Raw genomic sequence first — 23,200 nt, 5'->3', positions numbered from 1 at the left:
TTGGAAGAATATAATGACAAGGACTAGAGGATTTGCAAGCCATTTACTCTCATAAACTGTAGGCAAGAATAAACAGTTATATGACCTTTCGGAAAAACAATTTAGAAATTCATATACAAAGCCACAACTAAGTGAACAATATTCAACTGTTAGATCTTGTAGAAACTCATCTTTATGATCAACAGAGAAGTAATTATATATGGTATAATAAATACCATGCAAAAATTAAAAGGATATTTCATAAAGAATATTTAGTGGCACAAAACTGTCCATGGATTTATTGTTAAGAGAATACAATATTGGGCTAGCACTGTGGCATAGTAGGTTAAGCCTCTGCAACGCCAGTATCCTACATGGGCATCAGTTTGAGAGCTGGCTGCTCCACTTCCCATCCAGCTGCCTGCTAATACACCTGGGAAAAGCAGCAGAAGATGGCCCAAGTACTTGGGCCCCTGCACCCATGTGGGAGACCCAGAAGCAGCTCTGGGCTCCAGGCTTTGGTTTGGCCCAGTCCCAGCCTTTGTGGCCATTTGGGGAATGAACCAGAGGATTGGAGATCTCTGTCTCTGCCTTTCAAATAAATTTTAAAAATAAATAAATCTTTAAACAGAATTCAGTGTCAAGTTCTATATAGCAGGGCTCATGTTTTTTGAAAACGAAAAAGTCTATAAGCAGAAATAAGAATAGTGAAGTTTATAACAAATGTTTAATGTCAGGGAATTTTATGTTTTTTTTTTTTCTTTTTAGTGTCTAAAATTTTTACAAGGAAACAAATTGGTAATTTATTAGATTATCTGTACTCTTTGTACATCCTGATTTTTGGCCTAATCTAGTAACAACCATGTAGTATGAGATCAATCTTGTAAGTTTCATTATTATTCTTGTTTGTTTAAGCAATTGAAGGCATTACTTAATAAATTTGTGAAAATCAGAACAACTCAGGTTCTACTTATCTCCAAAGGACTAAGAACTTAAAGGTATTATTTGAAGATCTGTGACTGAACTTGGCTGATCCTCAAAATACGAAAGCAAGCTCCCACTGCTGAAATTAATATGAAAGCTATGTTCTGCAGCAGAGGTGATAATCAATTCTATTCTAATCCATAATTTGAAATATTATTGATGCTGACTGGTTTTTGTCACAGTCAAGTATAAGATTCAAAAACTAGTTTATGCAATGCAGCCCTCAAATTTAGAAACCAATGTAGGAAAAAAGGATGTATTTTAGTACATTCTGATCATAACTACTGAGATAATATGAGAAAGAAATGCATAAGCTGTTAAAAGTAGATGTTGAGTGATGATACCACAGGTGATTTCCTCCTTTTTTCATTTTAACATTTTGAAAATGAGCATATATTACACTTTCTTATGAAAAAACATTTGACTAATATCTAATATGTTCTAACTGTACAGTCCCTGAGAAATTATGTATATGATCAAGAAAAGTTTGCATAGTAAATTATTACTGAAAAATTATCATCTCCCTATACCATAATTAAGTGAAACCTAAAATAAAGATATGAGTTAAGCCACCATTCTTATATTCTAAAGAAGCAAAATAGAAAACATTACTGTGTAGAAATGAACTTTTTTGTCTTGTTGCTATTAAATAAATCAACTCTTCTGATTGGATTTATATTAAAAAAGGTCCTATAGCTAAAGAAGTTTACATATCTAGGCAATGATAAAATAATTAAAATTAGTTAACACTGAGAATAAATTGTTATTAAATTAATACCACATAATATGTTGACATAAAGACCTATCATGTAAGTTGATGTTTTATACTCCTTCTTCTAGTGGAATCTAAATGAAAGCACATTAACATTACACTTGCCAAATAAAAGGTGAACTGTGACTATGTCCTAAAGAATTTGTTAAATTTTGTAATCCAAGTATCTTTACTATGAAAGATGTTCTTTACTTTTTAGAAACCTTGTTTTACTGTTTCTAATTTAAATTATTCTATTTTATGATGAATTCTTCTTACATCTAGAAGGAAAAACAATTACTTTTAAAATAAACAAAAAATTTAACATAGGTTTGATTATGAAACTGTGGCCAAACTCACTCAGATACTAGTATTCACACATCTTAGTAATTACCTTGATGAGACAAAAATCATACAATTATAAGAATAAGGCTAAAAGTGGTACTAGTGATTGCTAGCCTTCCCACCAGGAACCCTATATTTTCTTTTTTTAAAACTTCTGAACTCTACTTCCTACGTAGTTTGTCTTCCAATATAAAAAATTACATATAACTATCAATAAACACTGTTCAATAAGATATAATCAGTATACAGAGACTAGGCATATTTTCAGTCAAAAGTAATGATATTTGATGTTTTAGTCTCCCCATTATAGATAAGTGCAGTTTCTATCAGGCCATTTGCAAAACTGCAAATAACTTACATCACCCTGTCCTTATCTACTTGCCCCAGAAATCAGGAGTCTGGCTAGGAATGACTCATGAATCAATCTCCTAATTTCAGATTTAAAATGGTTCTGGATTTAGAGGTCTAATTAATTATGAAAGGGGAGAGAATCCTGTGAACATAGTAACCTGCTAAAGAGAAACAATTTGAATAAAAATGAAACAACTTTAAGTGGACTATTTCCATCCATGATAAAAATAAATGTTTCACATTATAGACATTATCATTTTAAGTTTTTTTTATTTAGAGATTTTTCTGGTAAGGATATACCATAGAAAGCGATTTCACTGGCAGTGAGGTATGTATATACTCTACCAAAATACTCCTTATTTTAACTGTTGTTAACTTTATTTACATATGAAGAATAGTATCAATGCATATCCTGGGTTCAACTATAGTATTAGCCAAACTACATGAAATAAAATAAAATGGTGCTTGCATACAAAACTGCTATTTGTAGAAGAATCTGATTTCAGATAAAAAGAACTAATCTGTTTTTGAAAAGACTTTAAAAGGATAATCACAATTTATCATGACCAAGACACCTGCACCATATTTTCCATTCCTCACAGCACATTTATTTCAGTAATTCCGTTATGTCGGTTCTTAGCATGAGCATAGTGTTACACGATTTTTGTACATATAATCACATCCAAAACAAGTTCTAAAATTTAAATTGTAAACATTCTCATCATAAGTAGAAATATTTTAATTGGTGTATTAAGTTTTGCTAACTGATCAAATTTGGAAGATAATATAAATGAGAAAGCCTATTCTAAGTTGTGTAGTGAGCACTGTTTATTAATTACATTTCTACAATGTTAAATAAAGAGGCAAACCTGTCCTGTAAGCATGTCAAATTTTAGGTAAAACATTAAAAAGAAACAAATCTGTTAACAAAAAGATGTCTTGCAATAAAGAACATTAGATTTTTTTAAATCTATTATGATACAAAAATGTAAAGGGTAAATAGCATCTTTGTTGACAAAGTAGGAGGTAGCATGGATGCACCACTTTATTGTCTGAGAAATGCAACTGGAGTAAAGAATATTTCCTTACCACAAATAATTTCCAGGACTATGTACATATTTCTTTTAGAAATACTTGTTTAAACAAATCTCCCTCCACTTTTTAGTATAAAAAAAACCGTTCCATGTGATTTTAAAAAAACACTTACACATCTAGATAGAATAATACTCTGCCCTATTTGAATGAACAGTCTCAAACTATGAAGTACATGATATTTAATGCCCTAAATTGAGTAAATTTAGTTAGCAGTTCCTGGTATTATACAAAACACTAAATACATACAAACAAAATATAATATCTTATTTTTCTATGCAAGTCTTGTGGGGAATAAACAGAGCCTTGATTCTGGTAACACTGAAGGAAACATAATTTCAATAAATCTGTAAGTATCCATGTGCAACAGTTTATAAATGGCTGCTTACATGTACTGATCTCTTACTGAGTAAACATGGTTAGCCAACAAAAGTTAGTAAGCCTTAAAAACAATCTTCCACCCTATATAAAATATATAGACTACTTACTGTTTTAAGTATTTGATTTGCTCTGATGTCACTGGAATTCACTTTTCCCCATTTTGCTGCTTTAGTAAACGGATAATTTAATGTGGCTTAAAAAAAAATTTCAAATTTACATCCAATTCAAATTTGCTATGTAAAAGGTTTTCCTGGTTCTATGAAGCTGCTTCTGCCATTAGTAGAGAAAATGAAGTTTCTGTAATGGAGGCAGGCTTTTTAAGTAGTGATGTGACTTCCACCATGCCAGCTCCAGTCCGTGGAAGATTAGCGTTTACAATGTGTCGTTGTAAGTGCTTAATCCAGTCCTCCTGAACAGACAATGGTCCTCGAAAGACTAGTCCACAAAACCTAATGAAGAAGTTGGTAATAATTCTCTTAATATGACCAATTCCCTTTTAAAAAAACCGATTCACATAAAATCCCTAAACAGAAAGAATAAACTTTACCATATATTGGAGATAACACACACACACACAAAAGTCAATTACTTAATATTCACCGTATTTTTTTTAAAGATTTTATTTATTTATTTGAAAGCGAGAGTTACCGACAGTGAGAGGGAGAGACAGAGAAAGGTCTTCCATCTTCTGGTTCATTCCCCAAATGGCCGCAACAGCTGGAGCTGAGCAGATCCAAAGCCAGGAGCCAGGAGTTTCTTCCAGGTCTTCCACGCGGGTGCAGGGGCCCAAGCCCTTGGGCCATTTTCCTCTGCTTTCCCAGGCCATAGCAGAGAGCTGGATCAGAAGAGCAGCAGCAGGGACTAGAACCGGTGCCCAGATGGGTTGTCAGCGTCGCAGGTGGAGGATTAACCTACTGCGCCACAGTTCTGGCCCCTAATTCAACATTAAAATTCCCAACTCCTATGTTTATTAACAGCTATATTGGACTTAAGTAATCTTTGTAGATGCAGGAACAATACTAGATTAAAACTAACTAAATATGTGGTACAGCAGATGAAGATACCATGTGACCCTGGCATTCCCTATTGGAGTGCTAGTTCAAGTCCCAGGTGGAATTCAGCTCCCTGCTAATGCACCTGGAAACCAGCAGAGGATAGACCATGTGCTTGGGCCCCTGCAACCCACATGGGAGATAGAGATGGAATTCCTGGCTCCTCTGGTCTAGCCTTGACTGTTGTAGCCATTTGAGGAGTAAACCAGAGAAGGTATCTGTCTCCCTCTGCCTTCCAAATACATAAATATATACATATTTTTTTGAAATTAGCTGGTCCTAGGGCTGGTGCTCTGGCTTATTAGATTAAGTGTCTAGCTGCGATACTGGCATCCCATATGGGCACCGGTTTGCATCCTGGCTGCTCCACTTCCAATCCAGCTCCCTGCTGATGCACCTGGGAAAACTGAGGAAGATGGCCCAAATGCTTGGGCCCCTGCACCCACGTGGGAGACTGGGAAGAGCTCCAGGCTCCTGGCTTCGTAAAGGACTAGCTCCAGCCATTGTGGCCATTTGGCAAGTGAACTAGCAGATGGATGATCTCTGTCTCTCCTTCTGTCTGTAAATCTGCCTCAAGTAAATAAATACATCTTTTAAAAAAATACATCTTTTTAAAAAAATTAACTGGTTTTAAAACCTACACATCTTAATTGACTTAAAACAACAATTACTCCAAAATGTGTCATTCTTTAGGAAAGACTTTTCCCTAATTCACAAATCCTTAAACTACATTGTGTCATTACTTGTTTCTTTGAGGGCCTATGAAGGAGGTATGAGGATGAGGGGAGAGAAAATATGTTCCCTATGGGCAAAATCTCAAGACTGTAAAACACTAACTAAACAACCCAAATCAACAAACCACTTTTATAATCACTGTATAATAGAGATGCTTGGCTAATGTAAAAAATTAGATTACTTGAAAAAAATTACAATGAATATACTGAGTTGAATAAAATTTTAAAACTGTTTCCAAAGTTCATTTGTAATCTAATTGTTGCGATATCCTCTGCCACAAATTAAAAAAATCTCAGTAAAATAACTGATATGTCTCAAAGCAAAAATCTGATATAAATCATCAGATATGGCCATAAAGTCATATACCTGCATCGGAGAATGTAAACCTCGTCAGCACCATGAGGTAATGTTAGCATTTTCTTCTTGCTTCCAGATCTTGACCTTGATTTCTTTTGCTTACAATCTAAAGCTAAAAAAGGAAAGAAAAGACTTAACATTCCTTATATATTTCAAAATATACAACACACATATTTCTAGAGGTCAGACCACCTAAATTAAGTTAGAAAAAGTTTGCATTCATTTTTCTATTTCCTGAGGCATGCACTAACTTGCAGTTGATTTTCCAACGGTGTAAATATTATCCACATACATTCGCCCTATATGGTTTGTTTCAACTGATGCTTTATCATGCCAAACTAGAACTGGGAAAATCTAGCTAAATAGAAACTACTAAATTAGACAATTATTACAAAAAGGGTAATTTATAATCACACATAATTTTAACATCTGGCTAAATCTTCCTTTATTTCTGGGGAAATTAGAACCTTTTAAGACTATTAAATAACTTTGTACTTGCTTACTACTCGGCTTAGTACTTCTCACTTGATTCGAAAACTTACTAAGGTAGTATCAGTCATGTAATCTAAAAAATGAAAAAAATCAATTTTCATACTGATCTGTAAATAGCTCTTAAAAGTATATACAGGTCCTATTTTTAAAATGGCAAAACAAAACTTGCATTTTAAAATTTAATCTGTATTGTATTACCTGTATAGCCATGCAATCATACAGGCTTTATCTTATTAGAAAATATAAATCCTTACAACTGAATGCAATGTTTAATGCTAACTATATTTTTTATTTCACATTTTTCCAATAGCTTATTTTTAAATGTGATGAAAAGGAAAAAGATTTTTATACCAAAACACAACAAAATGTTAATGCTAACTGTTCTTGAAACTTTTTCATTACTCGATGTTTCCTTCAATCATTTATTTTTAAAATCATAATAATAAAGAAAAAAATAAATACTTCTAATAGTTAGAAATAGATAGGATATAACATGTAATGGGTCATTGAATACAGCTACACCATTCCTTTGGACAAAGGGATGATAATAATCCAGGGTGCTGCTGGTCAATTAGCAGGAAGAGAACATAAGAGTTTACATCTGCTGATCCAAGGGAGAGGGATACAAATGTAACAGAAGAGTTACCCAAATGGCTTTTCTTCTCTTATCCTGCCCTGTGAAATTCCCTGGAAAAATTCTAAGTAAAGAGAGAACAGGAATTGGCTACTCAATGATTCTGTGAAATGAGTTGTTCCAAAAAGAACAGATGCTACTATTACAAAAACAGTAAACATAGTTCCTTATAGTAAAGTGGCAATGCTAACAGAAATGCCACACAGAAAATTAAAAACCCTGAGAAGCCTAATCTCATTTAAGCCACTAGTTTCAGCTTCTTATCATTTCCCTGTTTAAAATCTAGGATCCACAGTCTTTTCCTGTTTAGCCTGAGAAGAAGAATATAGTAAGAACTGCTGGAATTCAAGTCTTATTATTCAAGAATGACTAATTCAAAGTAAACATCCAAAATCTGGAATAGAAAACTTACAAAGTTCTCATTAGTTATTTCAGTCAAGAGCCTGGCACATAGTACGAACTCAACAAACAAACAAAAAAAGCAAAACTTAATCATTTAACCACTAGCATTTAGACAGCATCTGAATGGAAATCTGCTCTACTATGTAACATAGGTAACATTCCTAACACTTCTGCATCATTTGCATTGCTGCAATCATGTATTATTCATTATTATAAATTTAAATCACTGACCAATATAGCTTATACTACTACGAAGAGCAAAGCACTAATGTGCATTATAATCATTACTTTATTTTCCCTATATCTTCTGATGAGCAGCTTGAATGTAAGTGAATTTTAAGTGATTTCTTACACAGGAAAACAGAGTTCAGGGAACTCATCAAAGGGTAAATGTTACTAGATGTCAGTTACTGTACCTGTATAGGAAACCACACATAATCCCTGTCAGTTACATAGACTAGAGTGAGCATGTGGGATTATCATGAAATTACAGGTACAACCTTAGATGAGCTTGCTGGTTGTCAAAATTGCCACAACATATTCAACTTCTTTAAGATGCAAATAAATTACTGTAAGTTACAAATGGAATTGTAACAATTGTTAAAAAAAATTCTGTTCACAGAATGTTAGGGGTGTAACACAAATTGAGGGAGAAAGCAGAGGATGGTTGAAGAAGTAGGCAAAACAATGTTTCATCAGTTAACAATGCACCTAAGTTACACTTCGCAGTTGGGATACTTTAACTTACTCTGAAGTGCAGAAAATAAGTGTGACCTTTTCTTCTATAAAGGAAAAAAGAATTTTATGACTTTTGATGCTGTATGGAGTCAAGACAAGAAAGACAGTTTTTATGGTAATTAAGGTATTACATTTTTAGAAAGCAGGACAACTCCACCAGCACATGACTGCTAATCTCTAGCACCTAGAATTCCAAGTAAGGATAGGGAATCTCATGCATTGAGAACCCTTAGATTTATCCATAAGATAATAAAAACCTGAAATCTCTGGTAATTAAACCTAAATTTACCAGGGTTTTTATTTTAAATTCCTTATTCTCTGAAATGTTATTTAGCAAGTAAAATATGAATAAATTTTGTAAGAGTAGCTTTTCCTAATACCAATATCCAGCCTTACCCTGTAACATTTACAAAAATCTGTTTAAAAATGAGCATTTTATACACACACACACATACACACACAGCATGTCAATATGGCTATCCTATACAGAAAAAGCTGACGTGCACAAAATATTTTATGTCTATTATATAATTCATTTAAAATATTTTATTGTATCTTCAGGGAAGAGCAGTTCTACTCTGGACTGTATCGGGCATCACTAGAACACCAGACACAGCATCACTAACACATTCAGGTTTAGTACAATGGGGCTTAGCACTCATCAATATCTGATAAACAGCCAAAGGTTTAACAAAGTTGTTTATATGAACAATCTGCCAAATAGATAACACTATCATAAAGTTTTTCTTTCTAATAGGATTTTACTTGTACTTGTTAGGGTCAGAAACACAAAACAAATGAAAACAATACAAAGTGTTTTAAATCTAACGTTTATATAAGGATACAAAATAACAGATTAGTTTTAGAAACTCTTCATTTTCTTCTCCTTAAACATAACTATTTAGAAAGGAATAAATCCAGTCTCTCAAACCTTCCTGTGGTCCCTATTCAGGGTGGCAGAAGTTTTTCAGGTGATCAACCAGAAGACTGTCAAAAATATTTAAAGTTACCTGATTATATTATAAAGTATCTAAATTGTTAATAGGGATGTTTTATTTGTAAGGAGAATGAACTGTTGTAAAGTTATATACAAAAATTTTAGAAAATACCTTTCACAAGACGGCTGTTTTGTCAAACAGAAAAATACAACAGTCTTCTAAGTCCTCAAAAAGAACGCCACACAATTCAATGTTAGGAAATACAGTATCAGATTGGTGAAAGCAAATCAATAGATAATATAACAGAAATTTAAGTCTGTTTTCTGAGTAATTACTTAGTCTTACCCACGGAAGAAAACGAAATGACTTGGCTCTAACATTAAATATTTTGCCCTTTCATCTTTCTGCCCCTTATAAACAATGCTGGCCTCAATGGATTTCTGTTTTATCTTTCACTATACAAATGACTCCAGAGAATGAGGATTTATTTGATGAAAAAAAAAACACCTGAAGCTGTTTTTTTTTTTAATATAAAGATTTTATTTATTTGAGAGATAGTGTTACAGAGGATAAGACAGAAAGGTCTTCCATCCGCTGGTTCACTCCCTAAATGGTCATAACGGCCGGGGCTGAGCTGATCCGAAGCCAGAAGCCAGGAGCTTCTTCAGGGTTTCCCATGCGAGTGCAGAGGCCCAAGTGCTTGGGCCAACTTCTATTGCTATCCCAGGCCACAGCAGAGAGCTTGATTGGAAGAGGAGCAGCTGGGACCAGAACTGGTGCCCACATGGGATACCAGTGCTGCAGTCAGAGGATTAACCTACTGCACCACTGTTCTTTCTTAACTGGCTGTTGCCACCACACATGTCTGCCTTCTGTGACTACAACAGAATTACTACAGTTAAAGTATAAACAATAAGGTTATTTGACTCATGGTCTGAAAGCTGTGGAATCTAAGAGCGCAGCACCAGTATCTGGCAACAGCATTTGTGATGCATCACAGCATGGCATAAGGGCAAGCCACATGTGTGAGGCAGCAAAAGGAAACCAGCAGAACCCCTCCTTTTCTAGGAACCCATACCCTGCAGCCCTCCTGACCTAATCACCTCTAAGAGGCCCTATCCTCTTAATACTGTTACATTGCAATTAAATTACAACACGAGTTTTGGAGGAGACTTTCAAACTACAGCATTCCACCCCTGGCCTCACAACACTCGTGTTTTCATACACAAAATACATTTAAGACATCAATAGCCCCCAAATTCTTAACTCTTACTAGAACCAAGTCCACAGTCTCACCTAAATCAGCTCTGGGTGAAACTCAAGGCAGGAAACTCTCCTCACCTTAAGGAAAATTTCCTCCAGTAGCAAGCCTACCGAAATCAAAACAAGTTACCTACTTTTTTTTTTTTTTTTTTTTTTTTAAGATTTTATCTGAAAGAGTTACAAAGAGAGAGGAGAGGCAGAGAGAGAGAGAGAGAGAGAGAGAGGTCTTCCATCCGCTGTTTCACTCTCCAATTGGCCACAACAGCCAGAGCTTCACCAGGAAACCAGAAGCCAGGAGCTTCTTCCAGGTCTCCCACACAGGTACAGGGGCCCAAGGACTTGAGTCATCTTCTACTGGACTGAGTCCTGAGCAGCCAGGACTCAAACAGGCGCCCATATGGGATTCCTGCACTGCAGGTGGTGACTTTACTCACTCCACCACAGTGCCGGCCCCAAGTTACCTACTTTCAAAAGAACAGTGGGATAGACCCGGGATACATTTTCCCATTCCACAGAAGAGTCAAGGAAGGAGCAACTGTTTCAAAGTAAGCCCAAAACCAACAAGGAAAACATTAATTCTTAAAGCTCCAGAGTAATTTTTTATTCCATGTACCACCTCCTGGCACACTGGGGGCACGTGGGTCCACAGAGGGCTCATTGGGCAGCCCCAACCCTAAGGCTTCACCTCGCTCAGGTTAGTCTTGCGCCTAGTTTCCTATGCATGCTGCTGGTCCTGTACTTCTGGGGCTTCAGGAGCTACTCTACTCTAGACTCCCATTGCGCACTGCCATAGTGCAGCTTATTTTCCACTCAGCATTGCCCCAGCAGAGGCACTCTGCTCTGCCCCTGCAACAATTCTGAGTCCTCAGGTGATCTGTAATATCATCTGAAATCTAGGTGATGACAGCCACGCTCCTGTAATTCTTGCATTCTGCAGGCTTGCAGACTTAGCATCACATGGATGCTGCCAAGGCTTACCATTTTTATCTTTAAGACCTTAGGCCAGGGACCCGTGCTGTGGCGTAGCAGGTTATACTGCCGCCTGCAGTGCAGGCATCCCATATGGGTGCTGGTTCAGGTCCTGGCTGCTCCACTTCTGACCCTGCACCTGCATAGGAGACCTAAAGGAAGCTCCTGCCTCCTGGCTTTGGATAAGCGCAGCTCTGGCTGTTGTGGCCATCTGGGGAGTGAACCAGCAGATGGAGAACCTCTCTTCTCTGACTCTTCTTCTCTGTGTAACTCTGCCTTTCAAATAAATAAATAAATCTTAAAAAAAAAAAAAAAGTTAGGCAAGGGGCCAGTGCTGTGGCATAGCAGGTAAAGCTGCTGCCTGCAGGGCTGGCATCCCATATGGGCACCAGCTTGAGTCCTGTATGCTACACTTCTGATGGATGCAGCTCTCTGCTATGGCCTGGGAAATCAGTAGAAGACGGCCCAAGTCCTTAGGCCCCTGTACCCACAAGGGAGACCTGGAGAAAGCTTCTGGCTCCTGGCTTCGGCTTGGCACAGCTCCGGCTGTTGTGGCCATTTAGGGAGTGGAGGGAAGCAGATGGAAGATGTCTTGTCTCCCTCTCTGTAACTCTGCCTTTCAAATAAATAAATAAAGAGATCTTAAAAAAAAATATGTTAGGCCAAGATGCATTAGGATTTGCTTCACTAAGAGGGCAGAGACAGTGTTGTGCACTGAGCCTGCTGAAGGCACCCTGAGCCAGTTCCCCCAAACCAGTCTGCCCTGTTGGAGCACTTAGCCTGTGGTGGGAAGGGTAGCCTCAAAAATCAATGTTTTGGGGGCTGGTGCTACGGTATAGCAGATAAAACCATTGTCTGTGATGGCAGCATCTCATATGGGTAGCAGTTTGAGTCCTGGCTGCTCTACTTCCAATACAGCTTCCTGCTAATGTGCCTGGGAAAGCAGAGGAAGATGGTCCAAATGCTTGGGCCCTTACAACCACCTGGGAGACCAGGAAGAAGCTCCTGGCTCCTGGGTCTGGACTGGCCCAGTCTGTGTCACTGCAGCCATTTGTGAAGTAAACTAGCAGATGAAAGATTTCTCTCTAACTCTGCCTTTCAAATAAATAAATATTTTCAAAAAACAATGTTTTCATTGATTTTCAATTCTCCCATAGTCTTGACAAACAGCACCTGGGTTCTTCTATCTAAGATACTCTCTTTAGCAACCAATTGCTTAGCTATGCACTTATTTTCTAACCATTTCCATTCTTTACATGACCAGCTGCTTCTCTTTTTTAATTAGAAATTCCATTCTGAATCATTTCTTTCCTCTACGTGTCACTGTAAGCAGTTAAAAGTAACCATACAGTTTCCTGAATACTTGGCGCTTATGTATTTCTTCTATAAGATCCTAGTTCATCAGTATCAAGTTCTGCAGTCCATGAAGTTCTAGGATACAGACACAATTCTGAAAAGTTCTTTGTGAAACAGTAAAGGTCTTTACTGCACTTTGTACTATCTTGTTCTTTCTATGTGAAAACTAATCAGAATGGTCAGTTCTGATCATATTCCTACCAGCATTCTAGGCGTGATCACCTAAGTCATCTCTAAGAGTTAGACTTCTCCTACAGCTGCTTCTTGTTAACCCCTACTGCTCCATTCATGTCAATACAGACTTTTTCTAACTTGCTCCTCCAAATTCTTGGAGCCTCAACCCATGACCCTGTTTTAAAGCTGCTTCCACATTTTCAAATATTTATTATAGGAACAGCCCCACTTTTTGGTACCAATTTTCTTAGTCCATTTGCTGCTGCTATAACAGAACACCACAGACTAGGTCAATTATAGACACAGAAGTTTACTTGGCTCATGGTTATAGAGCTGGGAAGTCAAGCGCATGGTGCTGACATCTGGCAATGCCTTTGTGCTACACCATAATATGAGGGGAGGGCAAATAAGTGCATGTGAAAAAGAGGCAGAAGTCTATTAAGAACGCACTCCTGTGACAATGGCATTAATCTCTTCATAAAGCAGAACCCGCATAGCATAATCACATCTACAAGGCCCACTTAATACTGTTAATACTCAAGGGATGAAAATTTTTTTCTTTCTTTTTTTTTTGACAGGCAGAGTTAGACAGTGAGAAAGAGAGAGACAGAGAGAAAGGTCTTCCTTCCGTTGGTTTACCCCCAAAATGGCTGCTAAGGCCTGTGCGCTGCGCCGACCCTAAGTCAGGAGCCAGGTGCTTCCTCCTGGTCTCCAAATGTGGGTGCAGGGCCCAAGGACTTTCACTGCACTCCTGGGCCACAGCAGAGAGCTGTACTGGAAGAGGAGCAACTGGGACAGAACCGGCGCCCTGACCGGGACTAGAACCCAGGGTGCTGGTGCCGCAGGCGGAGGATTAGCCAACCGAGCCATGGTGCTGGCTGAGATAAAAATTTCTTCTCCATTTGGCCTGTGTTAAGTCTTTTTTTTTTTACAGGCAGAGAGGACAGTGGGAGAGAGAGAGAGACAGAGAGAAAGGTCTTCCTTTGCCGTCAGTTCACCCTCCAATGGCCGCCGCGGCCAGCACATTGCGGCCGGCACACCGCGCTGATCCGAAGCCAGGAGCCAGGTACTTATCCTGGTCTCCCATGGGGTGCAGGGCCCAAGCACTTGGGCCATCCTCCACTGCACTCCCTGGCCACAGCAGAGAGCTGGCCTGGAAGAGGGGCAACCGGGACAGAATCCGGCGCCCCGACCAGGACTAGAACCTGGTGTGCTGGCGCCGCAAGGCAGAGGATTAGCTTATTGAGCCACGGCGCCGGCCGTGTGTTAAATCTTTAGGTAACAGTCATTATGAGCTCATTCAGGAAGACAACAAGAAAAAGACTACACAAACCATATTCTACCACCATTAAAAAGCTGGTGGTAGAGGTGGCATTGGTGAGGCGGGCAGAGAATGTACATGTTCTAAGACACACACAAGCGTGAGATAAACTAACTCAAGTCTGATGTCACTAACCTTCAAGGCTTACAAGCTTCACATGTATAATAGATTGTGCATATACTATTTTCTTTTTTCTCTGAGGCACAACTGAAAAAGAATCCGGGCTTTTTTTTTTCCTTAAAGAATCATGTTAGCAGGCATAAAAGAGAAGAAGCCATTTAATGAACAGCCAAACTTTAATTTCTTCATTTTATGCTTTCTTTCCTCATTGCATAAAATGCCTACAGCACCAGCCTTGCACATGTACAACATATGCAGTAGCATAGAGTTGTACACTCAGTTTAACACTCAGCCATTGCGGTCCTGACTTTCTTAGTAATTTTAAGGGGTATCACTTATTTATTTTACACTGGACTCTGCAAATTACATAGTCAAGTCTGGGTCCTGAGGGCCTACATTCAGTTCCACCCCTAATCTCTTGTCTCATAAAGTAAGTAGGTATTAAGAGAAAATGTGTTAATCTCTACTATGCATTAAACTTGGAGAGAATTCTCCTACTCCCACCAACATCAATTCTCTGCTCCTGGCTATACCAATGTAATCAAGCCAATCACTATTCCCAAAATGAGAAGTTAAAATGGTTAGTTGTTATGAAAAGCAATGTTCCCCCTTCCAATCAGGAAATTAGGCATATACAATCAGTAACTTTAGAAGCATTTTAACATCATTTCCCTGAAATACTTTCACTCTAAAACTGGGTATTTATTCAGTGCTACAAGTCACTTCCATCAATTTTTAAAGTTTCCACTACCAATGACTAAAAACAACCAAACGTCTCAATTAACTCAGAATCATATAACAATCAGTTATTAAGTTAACCAGATCTTGCATGCTTTAATATTTTACTTGAAGAGGATGAATTGCAAAGCATCTGCACTTTGCTTTAGCTGAGACAGGAAGCTTGAGTTTGCCCCATAAGTAGGATGTTAAGAGTAGTAATAGCCTTATAAGCTTGGTTCAGGTAAGAGTTACGCAAATGAAAGCAGCCGTTTATTTAAACTTGGGTCTACTCAGAAGAAAAAAAGTAGAATTTGTAAAGCTTTTGCTATTTCAAAGTAGCAGAATATTTTGAGCAAGTGTATCAAGATATAAAGAGAAAAGCTAGACATAAATGATACATCATTAACATCTTCATAGAGAAATTAGAGACAAACTAGTTTAACTGGCTAGCCAAAAGCCAAAAAGGCTAATCCCCCAGCTATAAGTGATTTACTTGTCAAGTAGGAGATAACAGGATGGTAAAGATACTGTATTTCTTTGTGGAGGTAAGAAAATTCTTTTTCTTTTCAAGACAAGTTGGACTTGCATATGCTGTTTTATTAAAGCAAAATAGGTACTTGTTATGAATATTCACCACTTCTAGAACTAAATCACATTTCAAATGAGAATAGACATTAAAGTACAAAATGACAAGTCTGCTGTCTAGCTTGTGTTTAGAATGATTTAAGTGTAACCATAGACTACTTGCTCTCAAAATCTCAATATTTCTAAAATACCACTTCAGGTGTAGAAGAATAATTAAGTAATCATTCTTAATTAGAAAATTAGATAAGGAAACCACCTTATTTTAAAATTCCTTTTAAATTACCTTCAATATAATCACATTCAACTTAAATAGGGCTCACAATCTATATCACTAGTCCATAGTCCCAATGGATCTGATTTGGCTTTCTAGTTTTGTATTTCTACACATTCCAGCTAAAATCTGAATTAAAATCACATGCCCAGGGCTCACTGGGTATTTTCTGTTTAGCTAGTTTACAGCTATGGTCACAAACATACACAAGGTCTTCAAAAAGTTCATGGAAAAATGTGTATCATGAGAAATACTTTTAATTCAACTTATCCACTTTTTCATCTACTTGAAGGGCTCACTGACACACACACCTTCCATCTGCTGGTTCCCGCAATAGCTAGAAGCCTAGAACTCAATCTGGGTCTTCCACATGGGTAGCAAGGGCAAAGCACTTGAGCCATCTTTTGCTGCCTCCCAGGATGCATTATTAGGAAGCTGGACTGGAAGCAGAGGAGCAGGACTAGAACCAGAGCTCTAATATGGGCAAACAAAGCGAAACTTAACCCACTGCACCACAATGTCTGTCTTCTGATATATTTTAAACATTGGATAGTAATATTCAACTTGTTCCTCAAAACCTAGGTACAACAAAGAAATAAGGGATTCTACTTCTGTACTTCCCGATTAAGGGACTACCTATCTCAAACAAGGCACCCTCTTCCATAAACTTGAGAACAAATTCACCCTAAAAGGCTTGCAAACCATTCAAGAGAAACACTATTGAGACCTACCTGAGTATTGCCTAGACAGAGCTATTAGTTTTCTTAACCAGGTCAATCTGACTTGGGTGATATATGTGTATAAAGTCTGTTTACTCTTGGCCATCTATAGCAAACTCACACAATCCTTTGTTCCTAATCTAATATTCCTTATCCATTCCCAGAATTGTTTTTATTAGAATAGCCTTCCTTTCATAGCCTTCTTCTCAGAGATAGTACCCAGTTTCTGATGATATTTATAACCAATTATGTCTTCCCTCCCTCCCTCTTTGTAACTCTTTCACATAAAAAAAAAAAAGTCATTGGTCTTCTGTCCCCTAGTTCTAGGTCACTCATATTCTGCCTTGAATAAATCTTTTAGTAATCTTTTTTTTTTAACAGAGTCTGTTTAAGTCTTGTGTATTATTTTATTATTACATAGAGTCAACTAAAGCAGATTCCCTAAAATTTAGCTCTGACCAGCAACATGTCTATAAGGTCTATCTTAATCCAGATTATATTATAAAGAGAATTAAAAAAAACCCTCATGTTAGAATATTAATCACAGCAAATCCAACATTACAATTGAGGATATAAAGATTTTAGATGCATTTAAAAACCCCAGGGATGGGCACTGGCTCAGCAGGTATGAAATCCACATCTCATAAGGGAGCCCAGGCTCTACTCTCCATCCCCCCTGCAAATGTGCATGTAGTTGGGTCCCTGCCATCTGCTGAGAGAGCTAGATTGAGTCCAGGCATCTTGGTTTTAGCCTGGTCCAGCTCTGGCTGTTAAAGAGTATCTGGGGAATGAGCCAGTGGATAGGAAATCTCTTTCTGCCTTTCAAATAAATAAACAAAAACAGCAAACACCCACCCAATCATATAAAATGCAAACCCTAGAAAAGCAGTAAGCAACAAAATCATTAGGAATCCTAGGTGACTGATTAAGACAATGAGAAAAAAGATGACTGTCAAAAAAGACAATCAACCAAATACAACTAAGTTTTGTAACCAATGATAGTAAAAACAGGCTTATTCTATTCTCCTAAAAACAAACTTACTGATTCAGTAAGTGTGGTGGTTATTTGCTTTGGCACAGTGGGTAACTGGGTGATGATGTTGCTAGAACTTCACTGTCTTGTGTAACCATTCCCCCAGCAACAAGTTTTGAATCCTTTTGCCATCTCAGTCTCTTCCTTATTCTTCCCAACCTAACCTGCCAAGCATTGCTTACTTTTCCTTTCTTAATATTATCCCTCTTTTATAGTTCTAGTTTCTCCTCCTCCTGCAGAAATCCTTTTATTTAAAAAGCACTTTCAAAAGCATTAGATTCTTTTTAAAAGGACAATTGCTCCTCACTACAAAGTTAATTCCAAAATTCCAACAGCTTAGAATAGCATTCCATGTCCTCTACCTTTCTCCCCTTATCATAGGAACTCAGTTCCCTTATCTCCTACTTTCAAAACTTCCCACATTCTCCCTTACTACTCCCTCCTTCAACTCAGTTCCTTTCCCACCACTGACCTTTATTTCCATTTCAATTAGGTATCCTAAAAGGTTCATTTAAAAACTACTGTCCACTTCCAAAAGCCTGGCTGGGTCTCAGTCTAGATGAGAGTGCCTTCCTCATCCCCTAAATTTCTATAGTATCTCACACATGTCACCAGCACTTACAATATGCTGTTACTATGGTTATCAGTAAGGTAATTAATCAAAGTTAGCAAATTTTCTAGATAATGAAAGACTAACGCTTTAAGTGTCAAACTGGATTTTACCATTTTGATGGTAATCTTTCCAAAATGTTGTCTGATTTCTACCCTTAAAACACAGTAAACTAAAGACAATTTCAATGAATCAATTGAGTATTTAGAGCAACCTTTCTACAAGGAGGGTCTTCAAAAAGTTTATGAAAAATGCATATTATGAAAAAACTGTAGATATTTTAAAATTTTTATTTTGGTGCAAAAAAAGCTGCAACCCTACATGCTTAAGTGAAGGGCAGTACCACAGAGTTAAATTATAGCCAAGAAAATATAGAAACCCATCTGTGTCTCATGCATAGCTTTTTTAAACAGATTTATTTATTTACCTGAAAGAGTTACACAAAGAGAGGAGAGGCGGGGCAGGGGGATGTCTTCCATCTGCTGGCTCCTCCCACGCGGGAGCAGGTGCCCAAGAACCCAGGCCATCTTCCACCGCCCTCCCAGGCCACAGCAGAAAGCTGGATCAGAAGTGGAGCAGCCAGCGCCCATATGGGATGCCAACACTGCAGGCAGTGGCTTTACCAGCTACGCCACAGTGTCAGCCCCCATGGCTAGCTTTTTAAAATACAAGTATGATCTTGTCATTCCCTTATTTTAGAAAAACTTTTCAATGACATTTTCAATTTTTAGCAAGTATTCAGATCACCAAACCCATCTTCCTGGCATTACCATCTTCCCAAGCATCTATATAAGTTAATCTTCCCATCATTCTTTGAAAATTCTACCCCTGATTGGATTTCACTTCCTCTTCCAAAAATTCTTATCCATGTTCAGGGTCTCAATTTTTTTTTTTTTTTTTTTTAAAGATTTACTTATTTGTTTGAAAGTCAGAGTTACAGAGAGAAGGACAGAGAGAGAGAATCATCCAACTGCTGGTTCACTTCCCAGAAGGCCACATCAGCCACGACTGGGCCAGGTCAAAGCTAGGAGCTTCTTCCTGGTCTCCCACAGGGGTGCAAGTGCCCAAGCACCTGTATCATCTTCCATCGCTTTTCCCAGGCCATTAGTAGGGAGCTGGCTTGAAAGTGGAGTAGCTGGGACACAAACCAGCACTCATATGGGATGCTGTCTTCACAGGCAGCAGCTTTACTTGCTTTGCCACAACACCGCCCTGACACTACTTTGTGGCCTACTGCGCCTCTAAAAGGCCCGTATGGGATGTCAGCATCATAGGCAGTGGCTTTACCTGCTATGCCACAGCGCTGGCCCCTATCACTGAAATCTTATAATACTTTGTCTACCAGTGTACTTTTACTTGTCCCACTAAGTCATGATTATGTTAAATAATGACAAGAAACATACCAGCATGAATTTTTTCCCTCTTCTTTTAGGCAAATTATTAATAATGAGACAATTGTAAAGGCAATAGGAAAAAAGGAGTTCTATTTAACTCCCAGTTGCCCTCAAAAGGAGGCCTAAACTAAATAACCTGAACCCCTCACAGCACTTATGGTCAGGACACCATTTAACTGTATAAATATTGCACAGTGCTCTAATTTTGACCATTTTATGTGTTGTCAATAACCCTTTCCTACGTTCTTTAATGGCAAGGAGTTGTCTCATACTTCTCACTTATCCCCCCACAGATATTTACTTTAAGTAAAATCTGGTTTGCTCCTTTAAATTTTAATGTTATAAAGATAAAATTTTTCTACTTATATTCTTTCAGGCCAAAAGAAATCAACATACAAGCAAGTAATTTCTTGAACATACAATGTTTTTGCAAAAGACCCTGAAGAAGGGACAGGTAATTTAATGCACGTTAGAAAGCTTTTACAAAAATAATATTTTTTCCTTATCAGAGCAGGAGAGTACTTTCCACAATGTAGGAATGACTTCTCTAGTGTTTTACAAACACACTGAAGACCTGGCACTGTGCTGTATATTATCAGCACTTGTCACTGCAGACCTCTATAGCCAAATGTATCATTAAAGCTGAAAACAGCAAAGGACCTACTTTGTAACATGCAATCTATTATTACACTTATATCAAAAATAAATGTCATAAAAATAAAGCAGTTTAGTTTTTTAAAACAGAATGTATCTATATTGCACTAGTGGTACTGACAGAAAGGCTACGATACCAATTTTTAACTATTTTTTTCATAAATTATGAGTGAGTCATCTGTGTGTTGTAGAACAATTATGCTCTATTCCCAAAATGCTACTAAGAAGTGTTCTGAATACAACAAAATGAAACCTTTCCCAAATATACCACATATATACAAATATTTTTCTTAAATTAATTTTAAATAAGTAACTAGAAATCTCCAATTTACTTTAAATCTCAAAGGTCAGCATTTCATTTTAAAAATGCAATCTACAGAGGCTGACATTGTGGTGCAACAATTAAAGCCCAAACCGGCGGTGCAGACATCTCCTATGGGCGCCTGTTCAAGTCCTGGTTGCTCTACTTCTGATTCATCTCTCTGCTATGGCCTGGGAAAGCAGTAGAAGATGGCCCAAGTCCTGGGCCCCAGCACCCATGTGGGAGACCTGGAAGACGCTCCTGGCTCCTGGCTTCAGATTGGCCCAGCTCCAGTCACTGCGTCCATCTGGGGAATGAATCAGCAGATGGAAGACCTTTCTCTTTGTGGCCCTGCCTCTCAAATAAAACCTTTTTAAAAAATGTGATATACAGGGGCTGGCGCTGTGGTGTAGCGGGTAAAGCCACCGCCTGCAGTGCCGGCATCCCATAAGGGTTCTGGTTCAAGTCCTGGCTGTTCTACTTCTGATCCAGCTCTCTACTATGGCTTGGGTGAGCAACAGAAGATGGTCCAAGACCTTGGGCCCCTGCGCCCACATGGGAGACCTGAAAGCAGCTCCTGGCTTCGGATCGGTGCAGCTTTGGTCGTTTTGTCCAACTGGGGAGTGAGTCAGCAGTTGGAAGACCTCTCTCTCTCTGCCTCTCCTTCTCTCTCTGTGTAACTCTTTCAAATAAATAAATTTTTTAAAAATTCCATCAATAGATTAAAATATGAATAAAAAGAGAAAATTAAATTCACATGTTGCCACAAAAGTATTATTATTTCCAAGATATCACTATTGTTGGTTCTAGTCAATACCAGCCCCTAAGAGAACCATTTAAGGCAGTGTTTAATCTGTAGACAGTGACTTCTCACTGAATAGTAAATCAATTTACTGGCTCATGAACTGTGTTAATTTTTAATAAAAAAGAAAATAAGAGTGCATCATATTCAAATTAGGTGAGTGGAAGAGTGAACAAGGAATTGTGTATTTATATAAATGTGTTTATACACAGGGTCAAAATGTAGTCCCAATAAAATGTTAAATGCTATCACTATTAGGCCAGTGCCGCAGCTCAACAGGCTAATCCTCTGCCTAGCGGCGCCGGCACACCAGGTTCTAGTCCCAGTCAGGGCGCCGGATTCTGTCCCGGTTGCCCCTCTTCCAGGCCAGCTCTCTGCTATGGCCCGGGAGTGCAGTGGAGGATGGCCCAAGTGCTTGGGCCCTGCATCCTCATGGGAGACCAGGAGGAAGTACCTGGCTCCTGCCTTTGGATCAGCGCGGTGCGCCGGCCGCAGCGCACTGGCTGTGGTGGCCATTGGAGGGTGAACCAATGGCAAAGGAAAACCTTTCTCTCTCTCTCTCTCTCTCACTGTCCACTCTGCCTGTAAAAAACAAACAAAAATGCCATCACTATTTTTCTTTCCAAGAGATAACAGAATGCTATGTATGTGCGAAATGCATCCAGCTTACAGACACATTTCCTTTCAGTCTCTCTACTCTGACTTTATTTCTCTTTTCTCACCTGTTGAAATTTCTCACCTGTTGAAACTTATTTTGACATAAAAAGTTTCTTATTCTGGATTGAAGATTAGGTCAGTAGAATATTTTCAGTGTTTTAGAAATTTTAATAACCAGGATGACTACATAATTTATCATCCAAGCCAAGACCCTTGTGAGTATAAGAAAGACAGTTATTACCAATCTGGGACAGCAAGGCTAAACCAGCTTGTACAGTCACTATATTAATAAATTTAATATGTGTTTTTAATATTGCCAGGATTAAAAAAAGATATCATTTAATTAAGATATTAAACACAAAAAGCCAATACTTAAAACAAAGGTCAAAAGCATTTAATATAAATTGTATCATGAAAATTCTGATTTTTCATGAATTTTTCATAATGTTCTTAACAGACTGTATATAAAATTAATCAGGAAAAAACTTGTATGAACATGTAAAACAATCTAAAGAGAACAAAATCTGAAAAAGAAGCCTACTATCAGTGCAGTCCACACTAACTGGAGTAAATTCATGAAAAATAAGAAGTCTACCTTGAATTCACCATATAGAACAAAATGTAAGCTTCTTGATACTAGTCTCTTTAAATAAAGATCCATTTTTTTTAAGTTAAAATTGTTTCATAAATTATCTACAAGACATGAAAATTGTTAAAATAATTTATCTGAATCTACCCAATAGACGATAACCTGTCAGTTCTAAGCAAAATTTTAATCTGTGAAATTTACTGTTTTTGACAATTTAACTGTCCCAAGTATAGCTACCTCTTTCACTGTCAATTCAAAAGCTTTCCTACTTTCTTCATCAATCCTTTTACTAACACTAGAGAGGATGTATTTTAATTTACATGTGTGAGCACAGAATTAAATACACAGTCCTTGTATCTTAAGCATCTTCTACTCAAAACAAAACAGCTTCTTTGGGCTCCTGAGTTCTGTGTTCTTTCTACTTCATTTTT

The 23,200-nt window shown here is 37.8% G+C and overlaps 1 protein-coding gene across 30 annotated transcripts in view; it reads right to left on the bottom strand.

Annotated features, from left to right (window-relative positions):
• Window positions 1-720: 720 nt before the first annotated feature.
• Window positions 721-23,200, bottom strand: part of ZNF644 (zinc finger protein 644) — a 116,116-nt gene continuing 93,636 nt past the window's right edge. For 16 of the 30 annotated variants that reach the window (XM_008264899.5, XM_008264904.5, XM_070078079.2 and 13 more), the window contains 2 exons: window positions 6,037-6,139; window positions 721-4,332 (listed from right to left, as the gene is read on the bottom strand). In XM_008264899.5, the coding sequence (XP_008263121.1) occupies window positions 4,140-4,332; window positions 6,037-6,139 (296 nt within the window). In that variant the 3' untranslated portion in view covers window positions 721-4,139. Of the gene's footprint in view, window positions 4,333-4,487; window positions 4,745-6,036; window positions 6,140-23,200 lie in introns of those variants that run through there. The other 14 variants (XM_070078060.2, XM_070078072.2, XM_070078065.2 and 11 more) reach the window with 2 other exon arrangements.

This window comes from Oryctolagus cuniculus, chromosome 7 (genome assembly GCF_051225735.1).
Source record: "Oryctolagus cuniculus isolate XC-2025 breed Fujian yellow rabbit chromosome 7, ASM5122573v1, whole genome shotgun sequence".
Taxonomy (NCBI): domain Eukaryota; kingdom Metazoa; phylum Chordata; class Mammalia; order Lagomorpha; family Leporidae; genus Oryctolagus; species Oryctolagus cuniculus.
Note: the sequence above shows the minus strand (reverse complement) of the source record. Positions and strands in the feature narration are given on the sequence as shown.